Source organism: Lucilia sericata, unplaced genomic scaffold (genome assembly GCF_015586225.1).
Source record: "Lucilia sericata isolate MDLA Ls3-8-SP2 unplaced genomic scaffold, ASM1558622v1 Contig000018F_arrow, whole genome shotgun sequence".
In the NCBI taxonomy this organism is placed as follows: Eukaryota; Metazoa; Arthropoda; class Insecta; order Diptera; family Calliphoridae; genus Lucilia; species Lucilia sericata.
In genome coordinates this window covers 1416608-1439003 of record NW_023994057.1, presented here as the reverse complement: position 1 = coordinate 1439003, position 22396 = coordinate 1416608, and the positions used below count along the sequence as shown (strand labels likewise).

General features: G+C 28.6%; 1 protein-coding gene across 10 annotated transcripts in view; it reads left to right on the top strand.

The window, feature by feature from the left end:
* LOC119606704 (neurobeachin) overlaps positions 1-22396 on the top strand; it is a 99817-nt gene that overhangs the window by 9425 nt on the left and 67996 nt on the right. For all 10 annotated transcript variants that reach the window (XM_037960314.1, XM_037960311.1, XM_037960310.1 and 7 more), the window contains exon 2: positions 8757-8861. In XM_037960314.1, the coding sequence (XP_037816242.1) occupies positions 8757-8861 (105 nt within the window). The remainder of the gene's footprint in view (positions 1-8756; positions 8862-22396) is intronic.

The following is a 22396-nucleotide window of genomic DNA, read 5'->3' as shown; positions in this document are numbered from 1 at the left end:
ACAAGTACGAGTGTGTGTGAATGCAACGCAATCAACCACTATTAATAGATGCGTGGTAGGGGTAGAGGAAAGATCTAGCAAAATAAACAGTAATGAATTGAGTTCGTGATGATGGTTAATTAATGAATTGGCAATTTGTAAAGTTAAACTTTCTATTTAAGCAACCATGTACCTCATAAAAATTATACATAAAAATCGACCCCCAATTATGCCAGTTATGAGCGTTTAAGGGATTGTCTGAAGGGGACCTTATATGGGAGGCAGCGTCAGTTATGGTCCGATGTTAACTATGAATTACAAAATAATTTTATGAAGATTGTCCTATTTATTATCTAATTTGCAAAATCATAGACCAATATCAGAAATCAAAGTCCCCTGTCAAAGACCTAATTGATGAGAATGGATTTGTAGAAGCACTAAAATTAACTCCATTGTTCAAAAAGTACAAAATAGTAAATGTATTTTTTTGTTATTAATGGGATTTCATTTAATAGTGAATGAAATATTAATTTAATAATCTTTTTCAAAAGATATTTTATATTAAAAAACATTATAAACACATACAGTAACATTTTTGTTTTTTACATTTTCCTTGTTCTCACAGAATTATACATCCAAATTCAAATAAAATAATCAATTCAAAAGTTTCGGTGACCTCTTACAAATATTTCTTTTACCAGACCTATTTTCTATCTTCTTCTTTCTATATCAGTCACGAGCACAGCTGAGATTCTAATGCACTCGTGCATAGGCCAGAAAATTCTGCTGACGCTTGTATAGGTGTGTCTTGAATTAAACACTCAAGTTCGTACGTTTTATAAATTACCAAAATTAAGCACGTTTTTAATCCTTTAAACGTCGGAATTTCCCAAAAGTACCAAATTTATGTTAGTAATTTTTTTAATGAGATACATACGAATGTTATATAAATTTTAAGTATTTCGATGGTCACTGGTTTAAAAGGTCCAAAAAGTACCAAAATACAGTTTTTACAAGTTTACTCCTAAAAAACTGAATTTCGAAATCAGACACCTGTCCGCTTATTTTTGGAGTACTCAACGATAAGTTGTATAATTTTTGGTTTAAGAGATATGAAAAATTCGAATTCCCACAAAAAATCCTTCCTAGTAGATCTCCATTTACTTTCAAATATTATGATTCTAGATTTAGCAGTTTAGGCTGTGCGTTGATCAATGAATGCGACTCCTTTATATACATATATAGCTTGTTTACTACAAGACTGAGATTTTACCAGATATATCTAATAGTAGGCATTTGGTATACATATGTAATATGTCTCTAATTTAATTTAAATTTTTACGTTTACAGCAAAAAATTACCTTAAAGCCGAAAACAGTAGACATTAAAACTTTATTGTTCATTAAAAAATTATATATTACACCAGTAGCACTTAAAACCACTCTCACTGTTTTGCGTGCAAAAATTTAAATCCTTCTTTAATTTCCATTGTATAATTTATTTATACATACTAGTTTACACATACATCTCTATATAGTTTTTTATTTAGTAAAGTACACTAAGAAAAAACGTTTAACTGACATAATTGCTTAATAAATACTCCAGTTAGCAAAAAACACAAATTAACAAAAAATACTTTAAAAGTACTCCATATGCTTGTGAAAATATGTCTCCATGTACGTATAATACATACATATATGTATATATACATATATATATATATATATATATATATATATATATATATATATATATATATATATATATATTTATATATTTGTATATACATACCTATGTATGTATGATTGTTCATAAATTAAAACAAATAAATACAAAAAAAATCAGATGGCGATAATAATGATACTTCACTGTAACTGGCACATATATACATACATACATACAACATACATACATACATACATACATACATACATACATACATACATACATACATACATACATACATACATACATACATACATACATACATACATACATACATACATACATACATACATACATACATACATACATACATACATACATACATACATACATACATACATACATACATACATACATACATACATACATACATACATACATACATACATACATACATACATACATACATACATACATACATACATACATACATACATACATACATACATACATACATACATACATACATACATACATACATACATACATACATACATACATACATACATACATACATATATACAAGGTACGCAAATAAATTAGAAGTGCCCTTAAAATAGATACGATCTGTTTGTTGGTATCTGAAACTAAACGGAAACTTGGGCAAGAAATCTATTGAAAATTGTGAAATTAATCTTATATAATCAACAAAATAATTAATTTTAGACATTAGGCCTAATCCAATTTTAAACGCACCTCTAATATACACAATTTTTTATATGCCTTTTACGGGAAGTTTTTTAAACGTTTCATAGTGTTTGAATATTCTTAATTTTACACGAAATGTGTGTTTGTGTGAGTGTGTAAATGTTTAACAATAACTATTATTTAAAATAAAACATGCATTTGACACACTTACGTGGTTACTTTTGTTCAAATCTAAGATTTAAGTAAATGTAGGATTGACAAAAAAATGTATAATAGAAGGTACTGACATAAATCATTATAAGTTGCGATTCTTTATAAGGGAAGCTGTCACTTTAAAATGGCGATGTAATGGTAGGCCGTCAATTGAGTATTTTAGACATTCTGTGACAGGTCTCATTCAAATGATACCATACTTAATATATTATTATGAAAAATAATGAAATGAACGGCTATTGCCAGACTCAAAATATTTTTCCATTACAAATATGGGCAATTTCGAGTCAAGTGACCCAACTTTTAAAATCGATGTTTTTCGATTTGGATGAAATTGTATAAGCTTTCAACTGAGCAAAAAAAGAGAATGAAGAAATAGCTATCTTAACTCCTTTGTAGAATTTTTGCTAGGGCCAATAGGTGGAAAGTTACACTCATTTAAATAAAACCCTGTATGACCAAAATGTCCAACTTTGACCCCCTCTAAGTCCTGCAGTTCTTGACCGATAGAGTTCTAACCATGGTTCAATTTTATCCAAATCGATTTATTGAATTGGGTCACTTGACACGAAATTGCCCATATATTTTCAAATCTTTTTACACCATTTTGTCATAATTTTCGCTTCATACATATGCTGTGAATATATTCTTACACTTTGTTATACATGTATATTCTATCTCATAGAATTGGTGAACACAAATTTGATGCGTAATTTGAAATTAATCTAGTAAATAGCAACAATTTAAATACATAAAATAGCGTTATAATCAAAATATGTCATATTATTAATTTTGACTTAATTCTAATTATTTTATCCGCAGTTATCATAAATTACACTAGTCGACAAAATTGAAGTTTTTTCGTGCCACAGGGAACTCCTTTTATATTTTGTTATAGAGTTGTGTCAATGAAATTAAACAGTTATAATTTAGAAATTGAAACGCCGTGACTTTTAATACCTTATTAATAATCCATTTAATACCTTAGGCTGATGTCAGAGTGGGCGCTACAAGCGATGTGAAGCTTTGCGCTACAAACTTTTGCTTGTGTTTTCTCGCATCAAGCTTCGCTTTCACTCTGACATGATACATAGGAAAACACAAGGAAAGGTTTGTAGCGCAAAGCTTCGCATTGCTTGTAGCGCCCACTCTGACATCAGCCTTATTAATAATCCAAATAGGTACTTAGATTGAAATATAATAAAATTATTTAAAATCACATAAAAACAATACCTAGTATTTTAATATGTTTTTTTAATTTCCAAACTGAATGTATTCAAAGAAAAGAAGTAATAAATGACATCTTTTTATAAAAAAATACATTCTTCATGTGAATACGAAATTTAAAGTTCTCCAAAATTTCTAAACAATACTTTCGTTAAAACATTATAGTTTAAATAAGAGGATAATGATATTAAAAATGTTTTTGAGTCAAAGATATCTCAAAAAAGGTATCTTTCATTTTCTTTGTTAATTCAAGAAAAAACTTATAGTGTTCTCAACAAAATATACAAATTTCAGAATGGAACAATACGGTTGATATCCCCTAAATCAACTTTTAGGAAAATAATCCACATTACTTCCAAATATATTTATAGTTTTATTTTTTGATGAACGCAAAAATAAATTTAAAACAAAAAATTAACCGATTAATAAAAACTTACTATTTGACAATAAAATTTATGTATATGTATTTCATACAAAGTCAATCTCTTTATAATAAATTTTCCTCTTTTATTTATTCTTTCATGATTTTTCAATAATGAAGAAAATTTATTTGATGATGTTTAGATGTACTTCAGAAAAATTTTAAGAATTTGTTCTGATTTAACAACTTCTAGAATACTTTAAATACCAGTTTGTGTATTTTTAATAAGTTCTTCGGCAATAGTTCCTAGCAACCTATGAATTCTCAAAAATATAAAATTAATTTGCTTGATATCTTTATATAGAAAATTATAATTTTGTTTGTTATAGAAAGAAAAATATTGTAAAGAACAATAAAATTAATAAAAAAAACGTCCAGTTTCCAGTTTTTCGATTAAGCGAATAATTTTCAATTATCCGATTATGAACCGGCTAACATAAAACAGAATAATTGAATACCCTATCATCTAGTGAATTGTAATCAGTCAAAAAATCGATTTTTTTCATTTCAGACGACGATATACTTATATACATATAAACATATATATTTATAACATTGTATTTGCTTTCAGCATATAATACTTCCGTCCTCACTATCTCATGAGATAAATGTAATTGTTTCAGCAGGGAGTTGAAACTAAAATTTACTTATCGTTACCTAAAGAATCTATTCTATCCTCCATTTCCTTTACAGTTTGTGAAACAAATAAATTGCCTTTTTATTCGTTTTTCTATTTGGAAGAAAGATGAAGACTTTCAAAGTGGCGCCCAGATTATTGGCAGCCAGACATAACGGAAAAACAAAAATAAAAGAAATCTTCCTTTAGTTCGTGTGAGTTAGATAGAGACAGTGTATATGTGTGTATGTACATTCGTAAGTTTGCCATCGACCGACCTACCGACAGTCAGCCGCCCGCATTTTTATTCTCCTGGGTTTGTGCTTATGTGTTTGTGAATTGAAATGATAAAGATGTCTCATGGTGTTTGAATTAGTTTTTCCATTAATTTCTTGAGATTTTCGTTTTCTATCTTTTGTTTTCTTTGTGTTCATTTCTTGCATAAGAATGTTAGCGAGAACTTGTGAGTTACGAAACACTGACTCGTTTGTAATCCATGATAAAAGGCTCTATTTGTAAGATTCCCTCCGTTTAGATAATGAGTCGATGGTAGTGTGTGTGTATCTATGTGTTAATAAATTAACATTAACATTAAACAAATATTACAAGGTTTATTTAATGCAAAAAGATATAAATAAATAAATAAATAAATTAAGATTTTTACTAACTCCTTTTAAGCTTAATCAACATTTAATAAATGTAGAGAAGAAGTAAGTATAAGAAAAAATAACAGAAATACGTAGTTTTTCTCAATTTGTTTGTACAGAAACAAAATGCATATATGTATGTACTTTTGTATGCACATGCACTTGATTTTAAACTTTTTTCACTAAATAACTATCATACGCTTTGTTGTCTGCAAAAGTAATACATACTATACATTAGGCTGTCCCGTGGGCCACTTTTTTAGAGGAATACCTCTCAAACGATGCGTATTAATGTACTAAATACTAGAAAAATACAAAATATTTTTTTTAAGTACCTCAGTTCCCTACCAGCGTTTGATAGTATTGATATCAGTAAAATATATTAAAAATAATGTTTTTTATCTTTTCGAAATGGAACTCAAAAATTCCGTAATTTTGAGCTTATAGCGGTAAAATTATTAATATTTATCTTATACCCCATTTACATATACACGAAATCTAGTGTACAAATCTAGACCGTTTACATTTAATAACTTATTTTTTCGATCTTTTGGACCTATAATTTACCAGATCATATTCATTTTTATATTTAATCATAAAAAATATAAGGGTCAATTAATAAATTTTCTATTTTCTGTACCTTACCTTTTCCGATTTTGGTGATACTTGGTACACACATTCTTTAAAATTCATTACGGTTTAAATTTTATCAAAGTTCAAAGTTCATGCTTTTTAAAATTTTTTCAACTATCATTGAATTTAACGTCGTATATTTTCTATACTATTTATATGATATTAATCGTTCGTTAATTAAAGCCCATGAATTGTAGTTTGACAATAATTTATTTAAAATACTATTTTGAAAGTATAATATCCCAGTAAAAAGTCTTTATTTTAACACGGTGATGTCATTGGAGGCAAGTACTTACCACAAACGATTACAAGTAATTAGAAAAAGTAGTCATTGAAAATCACATGAAAAAACGTATACAGCTTCTATATCTTCACTGGCCAGATGATTTATGAATTAGAAAGTATTTATATAATACATTAAGACCTTATTAGACTAATTCTGTTTTTGCAGGGATTTTAACAAAAGTATTGTTAAACTACATTATTATACTACTCAAGGCCAAGGGACTAGAATAGGGATGCCAAACGGGAATTCCCGATTCCCGAAAATCCCGGGATTTTCGGGATTTGAAAGTACCGAAAACCGGGATTTTAAAAAATGAAATCCCGGGAAATTTCGGGATTTTAAAATCCCGAATTTTTAAGTATTTTTCCGCTATTTTATACATTATAAAGTACTAAATAAGAGAATTTTAATAGTTTTTGGACTTAAGATGACTCTACTAACTTACAAGCTAAAATATCAAAAAAAAAGTAAGAGTGCTATATTCGGCTATGCCGAATCTAATATACCCACCATCAAACCGTATGCCGTAAAAGGAATGCTTTTCTATAAACATCAGGGTGATATTACTCATCAAATTTACTGATAGGATCTTATATGAGAGGTAGGGTGAATCATTGACCGTTTTTATAAAATTTTTCATAATTTTTTTAGACCAATTTTGGTTCATACACTTTCCGGTAGGAAGATTTACGTTCCTATAAAAGTTTCTTAGCTTTTGGCGAGTAAGAAACTTACTTATCTCAAATTTCATCTCTACACTCGTACTTGTAAGCCAGTAATGAGCGTTAAAGTATTTATCTGGATGGGACCTTATGTAGGGGTAGGGTCAATTATGGACCGAACCACATAAAACTTGGTAGAGAGATTTTGACTCGCATGAAACATATGTGTATAGAATTTCATCGCTATTTTTAAGCCAGTAATAAGCGTTAAAGTCATTTTTTTAACGGGACCTTATATGGGGGTAGGGTCAATTATGAACCGACCCACATAAAATTTGGTAGAGAGGTTTTGGCTCGTCAGGGATTTACTAATATCAAATTTCATTGCTATACTAAATAGGCATAGATACTATCGGATATATAAAAATAACAAGTACGAATTTATAGGCGGGCGAGGCCGACCATATAACCCCATACACCAGTTATGAGAGTAAAATGTAATTTAGTTTTCATAATAAATGTATACCTCGCCTCTGATATATTCTAGCACTTTATTGTTAAAAAACTATTTTTCTGAAATATGCTTGGGGGAAGGACGCCATCATATGAGTCGATCCTCATAAAATTTGGAGGACGAATTTACGGTTACATAAAATGTTTTATGCTGAATTTCATTGCGACAGTTCTCTTTTTAAGCGAATTGTGGACACTAATTCTTTTTTAAAGCTGTGTTTTGTATGGGAGCTCGGATCAAAAGCCCGATCATTTCAAATTTCATCAGCGTATTTTAGGACAGTATAAAACAAAAGCACTACTCCGGAGAAACCCAATATACAATCCCTACTAAGGGTATAAAAAGGGCAATAAATAGGCATTGATACTATAGAATATCTATAATGGAAGTCAACCTGTCAATAAGATGGCGAGAAGATAATTCCCTTGGTTAGTGAACACGTAATATAAGGTGGAGAAGATATAGGTGCAGTACAGGTGCTCTATGTAGCCTCGTATGGATCCCCATTACACATACTATTTAAATATTATTTGGAAACCATTGTAAATTTGGATATCATGGGTATTATTTTAGGTTTTTATTCTACTATTCAGTGCCTGGGATGGAAAGATTTTTATTCTAAGTATGTACTTTGAATTAATTTGTTTTTCTTTTCACAAAATGCTTATTGGAAAGTAAACACCTACTAAGAGTATTCATATTGCAATATGAAATAAAACGTTTTATTTTTGTCGGTAAATTATTAAGATTTTTTGAATATTTTTTATATTTTTCGGGATTTAGAAATCCCGAAAATCCCGGGATCCCGATATCGGGATTCCGGGATTTATTTAAAAATCCCGAATCCCGGGATTTCTAAAAACCAGTCCCGATTGGCATCCCTAGACTAGAACGATTAAAATTACGATTTAAATTTAATGCTTGTTGGAAAAAATCCTAAAAAATATAAATATGTGCACCGAATTTCATCGAAATCGGAGAGGGTTATTTTCAAAATTCTACTTTTTGTTCGAAATTTTTTCAAATTACCCATAATTTAAAATATTTTGTAAAAAAAGAATAATATTAAAAGTTGTTCTTTGTTTCTTATTCATAATTATTACTTTTACATTTTAAAAATATTACTTAAAAAAAATGATAAATCAAAATCAATAACATCATTTACGTTTTCTTTTTGAATTGCAGCTCGTTGGTGGTGAATTTGATATGGAATTAAATTTTGTCATACAAGATGCACAGAATATTAAACACATGTTAGAATTATTGGATCATTGTCCATCCAATCTGCAGGTGAGTTCAACATTTGACTACATACTTTTTGTCTGTGTTTCATCACGTTTTAAATAAAAACATTCTTTTTTATTTTTAATTCGTATGTTCATCCTATTTGAAAGATAAAATTTAACATATTTCCTGTGGTATTTGTTATCTTTTGTATTTATTTTTATTGTTGACTTTCTTTACGTGACATTTTCTTTAATAGTTGTGGTGATTTAAATGCTGGCTGTTTGTCCGTCCGCCCGTCCTTCCATATTCGCACAATAAGTCTTCTATATTCGCACAATATGGTGTCAACAACATGTCATTTTAAATTATTTAACTTTTTTATTTACTTTTTTGACTTCAGCACATAATACATACATGAATATTTAAAGCGGTCTTCCACCTATCCTATCCACTTCCCCGTTAGAAATTATTACTTTATTTCTTTGTGTATTTTAATCACGCACTTTCTTTGTTTATGGATGATGTTGCTTTTGTACTCGTAAAACTGAAAAATTACGAAAACGTGGAATTATAAATAAATGTGTCGCGAGAATATTATTTGTAAATGTATTGATTACCACCATGTCCCAATTTATCTGAACATGTTTAAAAATTCTATAATTTTAATAATTCTTTAGAGAGTTCGAAAGATTTTTACTCGATCTTCGTAAAGCTCTAATGGTTGTTTGTATTTAGTTGTCACATTTAAATAAAATATTAAGTTTTATTATTACTTTAATATGACACCGGTAAAATTTCGGTATGACGGTATAGCCCAATTGTGAGCCGATCCCATTAAAATTTGATTCGTATGTATAATTTTAAACTAGTTTCTTAAAACATAGCCTAATCGAGACAAAAAATGTGATTTTGACAAAATTCGTTCTTCAGTCGAACATTCGGTATGTATAACAAATGTTCTGCCTCTTTCGACGTGAAAAGATTTAAATAAAATTTCTACAAACACTACACCTCACCCTCGTCCCACCACCTATTTTTCAAGTTCCAACACATACATATTCTAAACCTATCTATATAATAAAATATATTCTTAGGTCATATTTTGAAACGCAACCCCAAACAGTTTTGTGTAAATAATCGATTTTTTGAGGAATTTTGTAAAGTAAAAGAAATACAATGGTAATTTGTAAAAATGTGTTCCGTATTCTGCTTCTTAAATGTGTATAAAAATCATAATTTATACCACTACATGTTTTTTAAAGCTTCGAAAAAGTTTTTTAAAATTATATGTACATTTTTATTCCTTTTAAAAATTGTTTTGTAAAAATATTCTGTATCTTGACTGAATGTATGTAATATATGTATAGATTTCGCAAAAAGAGGATGATAGAAAATAAAAAATTAAAATTCGAAACAGGATTTTATGTTGTATGTATTATACCCACGAGAGAGGTGATAAACCTTGTACATATAGTCTTGAATAGAGGAGTGTGTAATACATTCTACACTACTACACACTGTGTATATCATAGTACACAGAAAAACATGGTTCACGTAAAATAAACACATGCACACTTACACCGCTTTTCACTCAGAATTTTCACACAAATTATAAAGTCAATAACATTCAGCCATAGAATCATGAAAAATCAAATAGAATAAAAGGATATAAAAATAAAGTGTACGTAAATGTGAGACTATAAATGTGTAATCAGTAACTACCCTGCAGTGCTGGATTACAGTCCGGAATTAGTAATTTTACCTACCAATACGGGTTATCACTACCCACATAATAACATATTTAGGTGACTAGATATTATTACATAAGCATTGCCCATGAAGGAAGTCAATTGATCACACATACATCACTTCGATTACAAATGTACAATTGACTCTAGATTCGATTTTAAATGACTGGTTAAATAACTACATACTTCCTGTAGTATTATACAAAAAACAAGTTTGAAATGTCCCGCTCTGCACACAGAGAAAGCTGATTCGTTGTGACAACCAAATTTGTTTCCAATCGAATTCAGTCGGTTCTCAGAACTATACCATAATTTGATTGTGATGACTATAAAATTTGATTGTTATTACTGAATATATGGAATTCAAAACTATTTTAAAATTTTAATTCAACAATATGGATTGAAATTATTGGTATTTGCAACTAAAATATTAATTAATACAAAAGCTTTCGTGGGTTGTATTCATTTGAATGTTTATTTTATTTAAAATAGAAACAAAAACGAGGCCTATATAACTTTCACTTCAGAAATTTGTTATAAGAACACGTTGTGGGAACTATTTTAACATGAACGGCCCTCGCAGAAGTACGCAAATTTCAAACTGAAGTCACGGCATAAGTGGATGGGTTTATGTTCTTCAATTATTTCAAAAATAGATAGAATGATCCGATAGTTCCAGTAAAACATACATAAATTTAGGAGAACTATTTTTTATTGAAATAACCCAACAATAATAGTTGTGTTTTGTTGCTATCAATGAGTGTTAACGCTTAAAGTTATAAAGTTAGCAACAAAACGAACATTACCTGACTTGGCATCACTCCACAGAAGAAATCTGCTAAATCTTGAAATTATTTACAATTTCTTGAAAAGGTTTTTTTACTTGGTAATTTTCTTTGATTTAAATTTTATTTTAAAATATTTTTTTATTGTTTGACATAAACACATTAATATTTGTATTTTTATTTTTGAATTGGTAGCACTTTTATCAACGTTAAAATTAACTTGTATAATTTTACACGTTAACTCCTAACGTTTATAAATTTTAAATTTATATGAAATTGCCTTTGAACGTTAGCAACAAAACACAACTAATAATATTGCGTATTTAATTTTTAAATACAAATTCAAGATAGTTTCGTTCTTTTCAATTTATTATTTAAATAATAATATTTTTTCAGAAAAATCTACCAATATGACAATTGTTTGTCGGTTGGGAATACCGAATTTAAATTATACATAAACAAAAATTAGTTACAATAACTGGTTACTTATTTTTAATTTAAAACTTATTGACATAAACAATTTTCGTTTGTAACTACCAATATTTGAAACACATTTTATGAAATGCTAAATTTAATTCAATTATCATGGCGAAATTTTTCCAATAATTCTCATAATAGTACAATTCGATTAAAATAAGATACTTAACAATTGTTATAAACATAATTCGATTACAGATACTTATGTTTTAACAATTCTAAATATAGAAGGTTGGATCTTTTAGTAATATTTTATTAATTATAATAAAATTTCGTTTCAGAATATATAATTTTTATACATTTGTGGAGACAAACAAGTGGAGACTGTCTTCGCCCTGCATTACGAAGTATACATATATTCGGGCGAATGACTCAAATCATACAAGTTAGAGTCTACCAATTGATAAGAAATTAGCTAAAATTACTGTCTTTTAAGGGTTTGTTGTCTCCTTGTCGAACTGTTGGGTTGTGTTTGTGTGTGAGTGAGGGAGTGAGTGAGTAAAGTCACTACCAGTCTATCTACTGTTACGTATTTACATTGCACATATAACAATCTTTTGCCTCCACAAAAAGGATAATAAATCCTTTTTATGGTTAAATACTTAAAACGAACACACACATGCATCAAACATGTATTTGTACAAGTAGAGAATATCACAGAAGAGTATTTTAAATTATTTACACAACAACGCTACAACAGAAGGGTTAAATTGAGTTTTGCTTTTCACGCCTAAACCTTGGAAGTATAACCGAAACCAGCTCAGCATTAAAAATTAAACATTAAATGCACGCATACATACATATATACATAAATATATACATAAATATATACATACATATAGATACATACATTATGTATATAAAATCGTGATTGAAGATTGAATTGTGAAATCTCTTTAAAGCTTTATTTTGCATCTCTTTGCAAAATTCAATGGTAACATTTTAAAATAAAGCTATCTATAACTATCTTGAAAGGGCTATACATATTTGGATGGATTTGGAATATTATTACACCGCCCGACACTCAAAATTAGACACGAACTGGATGATATACTAACTGGTCAAACAATGCCAAATTTGATGTCAAACGAACAAGGAGAGTTGCAAAGTATTTTGTGTTGTTTTTATTTTATTCTGTCAGGATCAAAATATGTAAAAAAGTCTTTCAAAAATTTTGTATAAAAATAATATTGTATAAAATAAAAATAATACAAAATATTTCCCAACTCTTCTCTTTAGGTTGACATCAAATTTCGTATTGTTTGATCAGTTGAAGTATTTTAAAATATTTTTTGAAAAATTTACTTTTAAAAATTTTGTAGTCCTTTAACAGGACACAGGATTACGAAATGAAAAACAAAAGACGCAGTTTTTCTCCCGTTCCGGTTCGTGTCTAACGATTTTTTTTTTCTGTTTTGTTGAACGGTGTTATTACTCAAAAATTTATATGGATAATAATGAATTTTTTTTATTAGTTATATTTTTATTTTTCATAATACATAATTATAATATTTTATTTAAAGAAAATAACGTTCAAATACGATATCCACTGCAAAACTTCTATGTATCCATTAAGTTCCGTGCAGTACGACGAACTTGTTCGACAACAGCGATATCAGCAGCCACTAAGAACTACCACTAGTGAATTTTCAACCCACTAGCAATGTTATTTACTGTTGAACTTAACATGGAGATATCATTGCGAGTGGCCGATTGACACCATATGCATAACATGTTTCCGTTAAAATATATCACTAGTTCGAATTCTCCAACAAGAATTAAAAAATAAAAAGAAAAAATTAATTCCGAAACTGGGGTTGAACTTGGTGAGCTATTGATCTCTTGTTCGTAAAAAACTCTAATTGTGTTATGAAGAGCATGTAATTTTTGTATTTTCTGCGTCATTAAATGCAAATAGATAGATACTTTCAGCATTACAAATGTGCCATGTGGTTATTTTAAGCAATACATGTGGCTATCAAATTGACATTAAAAAATGGCACTTTTCGTACTGTAGGGTTCTTAACACACACACATCATACATACATATATGAATATACATACATCACACATACATACATGCCCACTTAAAAAATGTCTCATTATTTCCACAAGAAATGTAACGTGAATTCTGTGTAATTAAACTGACTAATAAGTAGAGGAAAAAGTTCATATTTTATGGCATCCACTAACAAATGATAGATGATACTCATTTCCACATCGTCTGTCTTAGAAACTGATGTTGCAATTGCAAAATAAACATCGTGCTCTATTTATGTATGAAAGTCCTCTTATGGAACTTAAGTAAAGTGAAAATAAACAAAGAAAACTGTCATGTTTATAATCTGAAGGATTTAGAAGCAAACCTGTTTTTTTATTTTTAATTATTGTTTTGTATTAGAATATCATTATGGTATCATTTTGTAAGAGTTAAGAGAAAATCCTCACTTATTAGCGATCGTACAAATTGCGATTTTCAATTGATTTGTAGGAAAAATATTTACCACTAAAGTGTAAAAATGAAGAGAAAAATAATTATTAAAAAGTATTAAAAAATTAAAAAAAAAATCAAATTTCTTTAAAAAAATTCAAAAAATAAAATCAAAGTTTTTAAAGTACACTAGACCGAATATAGCATTCTTAGTTGTTATTTTTCAAGATAAAAAATCTTCGAAAACTTCATCCTTTCATATCCTGGAGAATCAACATAGCCGATGTAAGTCAAAATCGGCTCTGTTGATCCTTTGAATTATCGAGTTATGAGTACTCAGTTTTAATAATTTTGATTCATTACACAGTGACAAAATAAACAAAAATTTAAATACCTGGGAAGTGATACTATTTTTCTGAAAGGTGGATCCGAGTAGAAAAAGAATATGTTTTTGAAATTTGCCAAACACCTCCAAAATAGTGAGTTACGGGTAAAAAACCGGTTTTTCGTACCTTTAAGAACTTATAAGACAGTAACTTAGTTGAATCTGAACCGATTTTCCACTGATTTAGAAAGCAGAAGCTGAGGCCTTTATAATGACATAACATTTAAGGAACCTGGAGAGATATTTGTGAGTTTCACCAGCAAACATATTTTTTTTAGTTTTGCACCGTTGTCCAAGTTTGGAGATGTTTTTTGCAGGGACCGTAACTGTTATGACTTTTATCATAAAAGTGACAAGATAAGCGTTATTTTTTTACTTTTATTTTTTTGAGCAGAAATAAAAGTTATTTTTTGACTTTTATTTTTTGAGCAGAAATAAAAGTTATTTTTGATTTTTATTATTTTGAGAAAAAATAAAAGATATTTTTTGATTTTTATTTTTTCAAGCTGAAGTAAAAAGTTATTTTCTGACTTTTATTTTTTTGAGCAGAAATAAAAGTTATTTTTCGAGCAGTTATAAAAGTTATTTTTTTGATTATTGGAAAATAAACGATTCTAAAGCGGAAACTTTTTTTCTACTCAAAAAATAACTTATTTCTGCTCTAAAAAATAAAAGTCAAAAAATAACTTTTATTTCTGCTCAAAAAAATAAAAATCAAAAATTTAAAAAGCATTGAATTTTCATAAAATTTAGTCCACGACGAAATGTTGATTTCCGATATTTTCTTGTGGTTGCTTTTTTTATTTAAAAATTCAAAAATAATTATTATTTTCGGTCCCTGGTTTTTTGAAAGTATTTTATATAGAAACCGTACCATTTATTAACTGAGTAAAACGCACCTTTGTTTTTAAAAATCAGTTAGTAATAGACGTTATTTATTTTTTTCTTAATACAAATTTTTTCCAAAACTTATTTTCCGAAAGATGCATTATATGGGGGTTAGGGTTAAATATGGGCCGATCCTCAAACAATTTGGTGAAAGGATTTAGATTTATATAAAAGTTATTTATGCTGAATTTCATAGTGATATTGATGTAGTTAAGAGAATTATGGAATTAAAGTCGTTTGCTTAAGGAGGATTTGCATGTGGACTAGGGTCAAATAAGGTTCGATCAATACAAAAATCGGTATAAATGAGCTTGCTGTAACCTTTAGTGATACTGCTGATTCTTTAGACAATACGATCTTATTTGACCCCATACAAACCCTCCTTCAGAAAATGACTTGAATTCCATAATTCTGCTCTTAATATTAATATCACGATGAAATTCAGAATAAACACCTTGTATATAAACATAAATCCTTCCACCAAATTTTTCGAGGATCGGCCCATATTTAACTCATATTTAAAGTATCCTTCAGAAATCAGTTTTTGAACAATTTTGTATTAAGAAAAAGACCAATAACGTCGTCAATTGCTAACGGATTAACGGATTATAAAGGCCTCAGCTTCCGCTTTCTAAATCCGTGGAGAAACTTAAAATCGGTTCAAATTCAAGTAAGTTACTGACTCATAAGTGCTTAAGGTACGAAAACCCAATTTTTTATCCGTAACTCAAGATTTTGGAGGTGTTTGGCAAATTTCAAAAACATATTCCTGTTCTACTCGGATCCACCTTTCAGAAAATAGTATCACTTCCCAGGTATTTATTTTTGTCGCATAGTGTTATTTGTATATCATTTAAGCTTTAAAGTCTTTAAAGAGGGGAAATGATCAGAAAATGAAAAACTGAGAACGCTGTTTAACTATATTAGTACAATCAGTTCTGTCGCATGGTGTTGTAGATATATTTAACTATTAAAATTATCGAGGAAATGAACAAAAATTTTAATAAAATTTTAAATAAAAAATAGAATAGAAACTCATAAAAAATTTGTCAAACAATTTGTATTGAAAAAAATTAAATTATGAAAATGAAAATTAGTTTCAACAATGAAAAAAGAATTTCTTATTAATAAATTAACATTTTTAGGAATATAAGACATAAGAGAATGGTCTACATATAGAGATGGGAAAAGGGTAAAAACCCAATATGTAAATACCCGGTAAAATGGGTAAATTGGTTAATTGGGTAAATACCCAGGTGTTTACCAAAAAGGTGGGTATAAACTATGTGGCAGATAATGTGGAGAAGAAACACATCATGCACCATAAAAATGTTTACATATCATTTTTCAAATAATGACTTAAGGCGATGTCCTATCCTGATGTATTTACACCATGTCGAAGTGCTTGGAACAATCAATATATAAACAGCTACACCGCTTTGGACGCGCAAATACGAACTTTTCCACCAAGTGGATAAAGATCTTTCTTATATGTTGCTATATACAACATCTCTTGTCCACATTTCCATTTTTTAACTAAAGAACAGCATTAATTGTTAATTTAATTTTTATAATTTGCCTTTTTAATATTTTGATATTTATCAAAACAAATTGGTTATTTAAATTAATTTAAGAGATGTCAATCAACTTTTGAAAAATAGTCATATTTAAAATATTTTATAAGTTCCCAAAAAAGATTGAAAAAAAGAAACATACCTGGTACTTACACAGTTTTTACCCAAACATCGGGTAAATACCGGGTAGAATTCCATCTATATCTATATAGATAGGAAATGTTGCTGCATATTAAATGCATTATAATCAGAAATAATTTGGTAATAAAAATAGTATAATAATATAAGAAAATTGCACAGGTAACTCACAGTTGATCTTTTATTTATGCACTATAATGGTGTGAGTACTACAGTAAGACCCAAACATATTGGTCCTACATCACCTTAAGTATACGAATTGGCTCAGAATCACTTTCGGAGCCCGTCCATCCGTATGTATGTATGTTTGATTGTATTCGACATTCATTTTACTTTTTTGTGGATCCAATTTTAACATACACATTTTCAATTTACATGTTAATTTTTTTGTTTTTCTTTTTGTGAAAAACTCAATGAAAACACGCTTTGACTAGCGTTATAAAGAAATGTTCACGTTAGAAAAGCATAAATTATCATATTAAGTAATATGCAAATAGGTAAAACCTTCACTTTGACATTTTCAGATGGTAAATACTGAAGATACCAGTGGACAATGATTTGTTTCGTAAACAGAAAATCATCAAACAAAAATACAATTAAAAGCTAATAGTTGAAGTTTTGATAAAAGTTTTCCGTTCAGGGGCCATAACGAATATAAGTTTTATGAAAAATAAGTACTTTTTTATTATTACATTCTAAACTAAAAAAGCTATTTCAGCAAGACTTTATTTAGCTTAGTTAAATAGTTAGATGGTAAAAATTTTGTAAATGTATTTTCGAACAATTCCAATGTCGAAATCAAAATTAAATTTGAAAGCATAACTATGCCTAAATTTCGCATATGGGTAATTCAATGAAAAGGTTAACCACGACTAAAAAAATATAACCCTTATAGCTTTTGCATTTTTAATGATAATTCGGCAAATCTAAAATCTATCTATATAAGGCTAAACCATACAACCTTCATAACGAAATTTAATTTCTGAAGAACACCTTAACGTCAATAGCTCACATAAGTATAATAAAATTAGGCATTAATAATTTGTTATATAAAAAATCTAAATAGTTGGAATTTTCTTGCCACTAAACACCAACAAATGAAACTGTGACTTTTTTCACAACAATAACATTACGCTATATTTTTTAACAGATAACGAAAAATACTAAAAGATTGTTTTAAAATTATAAAAATACGGTTATTGAATAAGACAATTAAATTATTTATATAAAATCAAATCTTTTATAAACATACCGAAAAAACAACATTTTGTAAACTATGATTATGCGTATGATTAACATATAATAATATGTTCATTAAGTATACGCATAAATCACGATGTTCATAATTGTGTCACTTATGAATGTTAATTTAATTTTTTAAGGACATATTATTGGGTCGATATTCTTCATAATTTAAAAGAATCAAATTTTGCACGAACAACACTGAAATTCATGTGAAAAATAACCGGACTAGCAATAGACGCATGGTACCTCCCATATGTATTAATATTTTACATATGGGAAAATATAGGAACTATATTAACATTTGGAAAAAATGGGTAAACTATCATTAGCGGGCGTTGCATCTCCCATATAAATTAAACACAGGTTCCCACTTTATCAATTCTGCAGCAGGTTCCACTAGAAGCGGTTCTACTACTCACGATAATTTTGAGAACAGGTTCCTACTTTATTTTTTATACATAAGAGTAGAAATACAAACCTGCGGTTGCGGTTGCGTTTTCTGGTTCCAAGAGAAAAGGTAAATTAAATGGAGTGCGGCTGCGGTTGCGGATTTTGTAGCCATTTTATTGTTTTTTGTTTTTGTATTTCATAGTTTACTTATTCACCACATGATTTTTGTTCATGGAAAGTATGAGTGGCATGGCAACTCTAAATGTAAAAGAGAGAAAATTCCTAAACAAATTAAAATGAATTTTAATTTGGATGGATTTCATCAACGATTTAAGTTGTCAAAACTCAATATAAAAAAATATCCGTCTCCGCAGCCGCAATATTGTATTTCTACTCTAAATGTAATACACAGGATAATTTTTAAAACCGGTTGCTCTACAATCGTTTCCATTAGAAATTTTTGACAAAAAAATAATACAATGGATAATATTGTGAATATGTCCACTTTATCAATTCTGCAACTGATTCTACTAGCGAAGAACACTGGGTATAGCTAGTAATTAATAATTACTTATCACCTTTGTGATGTACTTTACATGAAATTAGAACGCTTGAAAATGACAATGTTTTACAGATTCAATTGTATATTCTTACATACATACATACATACATACATACATACATACATACATACATACATACATACATACATACATACATACATACATACATACATACATACATACATACATACATACATACATACATACATACATACATACATACATACATACATACATACATACATACATACATACATACATACATACATACATACATACATACATACATACATACATACATACATACATACATACATACATACATACATACATACATACATACATACATACATACATACATACATACATACATACATACATACATACATACATACATACATACATACATACATACATACATACATACATACATACATACATACATACATACATACATACATACATACATACATACATACATACATACATACATACATACATACATACATACATACATACATACATACATACATACATACATACATACATACATACATATATAATATGCGAAGAAACTATAGAAACGACTAGAAACAGCTTCTGAGTTTGGAAAGCAAGTGATAATAAATTTAATAACAACACGTGCAATAAAATGCCCATAAAAAAGTGGTCATATAAAAAAGGAAATATTTGATGAAAAAATTATTGGCTTTCATAATCAGGGTTAAATTTGGCTTTTTAGTTTGTCGAAAAGGGTGAACTGGTTAAATTATAAGCCAGACATTATATTTAGTGGTTGATTATTTCACACCACAATTGCTTTCTGTACCTATAAAAAAGTGGGTAATCGAAAATCAAGAAATTTCATTTGGCAAACAAGATTTACATTACACATAACTTTAAATTATCCTTTCAACATAACTTAAAAGAATATATGTACATCCATACATATATATACTGGCAGGGGTTGAGCCAATTAGATGCAGATGGTCACAGATTTTTTTTAGAGTTGAGATCATGACACCAATAACAACACTAAATCAACAGAATGTTAAAAGCTTTCTGACCCAATAAAGTATACACATATATTCTGGATCCTTATAGATAGCGGAGTAGATTAAGCCATGTCCGTTTGTCTGTGTGTTTTGAAATCAATTTTCTTAAGACCCCAGATATCTTCGGGATCCAAATCTTCAATAATTCTGTCAGACATGCTTTCGAGAAGTTTTCTACTTAAAATCAGCAAAATCCTTCCGTATTTTCTGGTTGTACGTTGTTTTTATTCTTTGCATGCTTTGATAAAAAAAGCAACAACAACATAGTATTGGAAAAAAATGAATGTGTGTTGGTTAAAAAAACTTGGTTTCATTGTTTTGTGTATTTTGTTTTTCGTTTTTTTTTTTTTTAATACATAAATTGAAATTTTATAAAATTAATCTTTTCTAAAAACACTATGGTGAAGGGTATATAAGATTCGGCAAAGGCGAATATAAATTTTCTTACTTGTTTACAATTATTTAGCTTATTGTGATTCCTACGATTTTAGATGTTTACAATTAAATTTCCTACATTTTAGTTCAAGTTTTTTTTTGCATATCGTTAGTTATTTTCGACCATGAACCTGTTCTATCGTCTGACTCTGCGCTTTATTTATAGTTATAGAGACTGACAGCTTTATTGGGAACTGTCGTTGGCGTAAAACTAATAAAATATCTGTTGTTATGTTGTTGTAGGTCAAGGCAATCAAGGAAGCAAGGCAACTTCCTTCAGCAGAGCCTAAGAGAATAGTTACACAAATAAGATTTTTTGATAGCTTTATGACTAGTAATATTGTGTCATTTCATAATTCTTTCTTCGTGTTTCAAATTCTTAGCTTCATTTATCTACTTTCAATAAAAATATGTTTCAGACCAATACATTTTTGTGTTTTCTTAATATAAAGCGAATAAGCAGTTCTAGACACATATCAAAAATTATACGATTTACACTTGCATAATACTTTTTTTTCTATACATACTAGTAGGAATAAACATATGTACATATGTATGTATATATGTACATTAGGGATATAACTATAGACGTTTGCTGCTAATAACAGAATTGGCATAGCATAGTCGAATAGAGAATTATAAAATTAAAAACCACTGTATTATGGTCCAACAAATTATATTCATTGCTTATGCAATATGCATTGGCCATCACTTGGTGGTATGCCAAAAATTTCGTCAAAATTAGTTATACCCTAATGTACATTAGGGTGTCCCGTGGACCATTTTTTAGGAGGAATACCTCTAAAACGATGCGTTTCAATGTACTAAATACGAGAAAAATAAAAAACTTTTTTTAAAAGGTCCTCAGTTCCCTACCTGTGATCGAAAATCTTAATCTCAGTACAATATGTTCAAAAAATTTCTGCAATCTATTCGAATTGGGTGTAAAAAATTCCGTAATTTTGAGCTTATTGCGGGAAAAATAAATAAAATTTTAATTAGAGTATTTTGTTTTATAAGAGGCATATAAATCTCAAAAAATTCTAAAACGGACTAAACCAAATGCCAAACTATTTTTTAAATATTTTTCAGTATGACCTAAAAATTACGACAATTTTGACACCCATTTCCATAAAATCCGAAAACAATATGCCTCTCCAAATTTTGTGGACCAAAAATATTCTACAGAAATTTGGAAATTATTTTTCCCGTAATCAGCTCAAAATTATGGAATTTTTTAGACCCATTTCGAAAAAATCGAAAATATTTTATTTTTCAAAAATTATACTGAAGGTCAGGATTTTCAATCGCTGGTAGGGAACTGAGGACCATTCCAAACAAAATAATTTTTATTTTTCTTGTGTTCAGTACATTAACACGTATCGATTAAGTGGTATACCTACATGAAATTCTTAAAAAGGCTGTTCCTCGGGACACTCTAATGTACATATGTATGTATGTATGTATGTATGTATGTATGTATG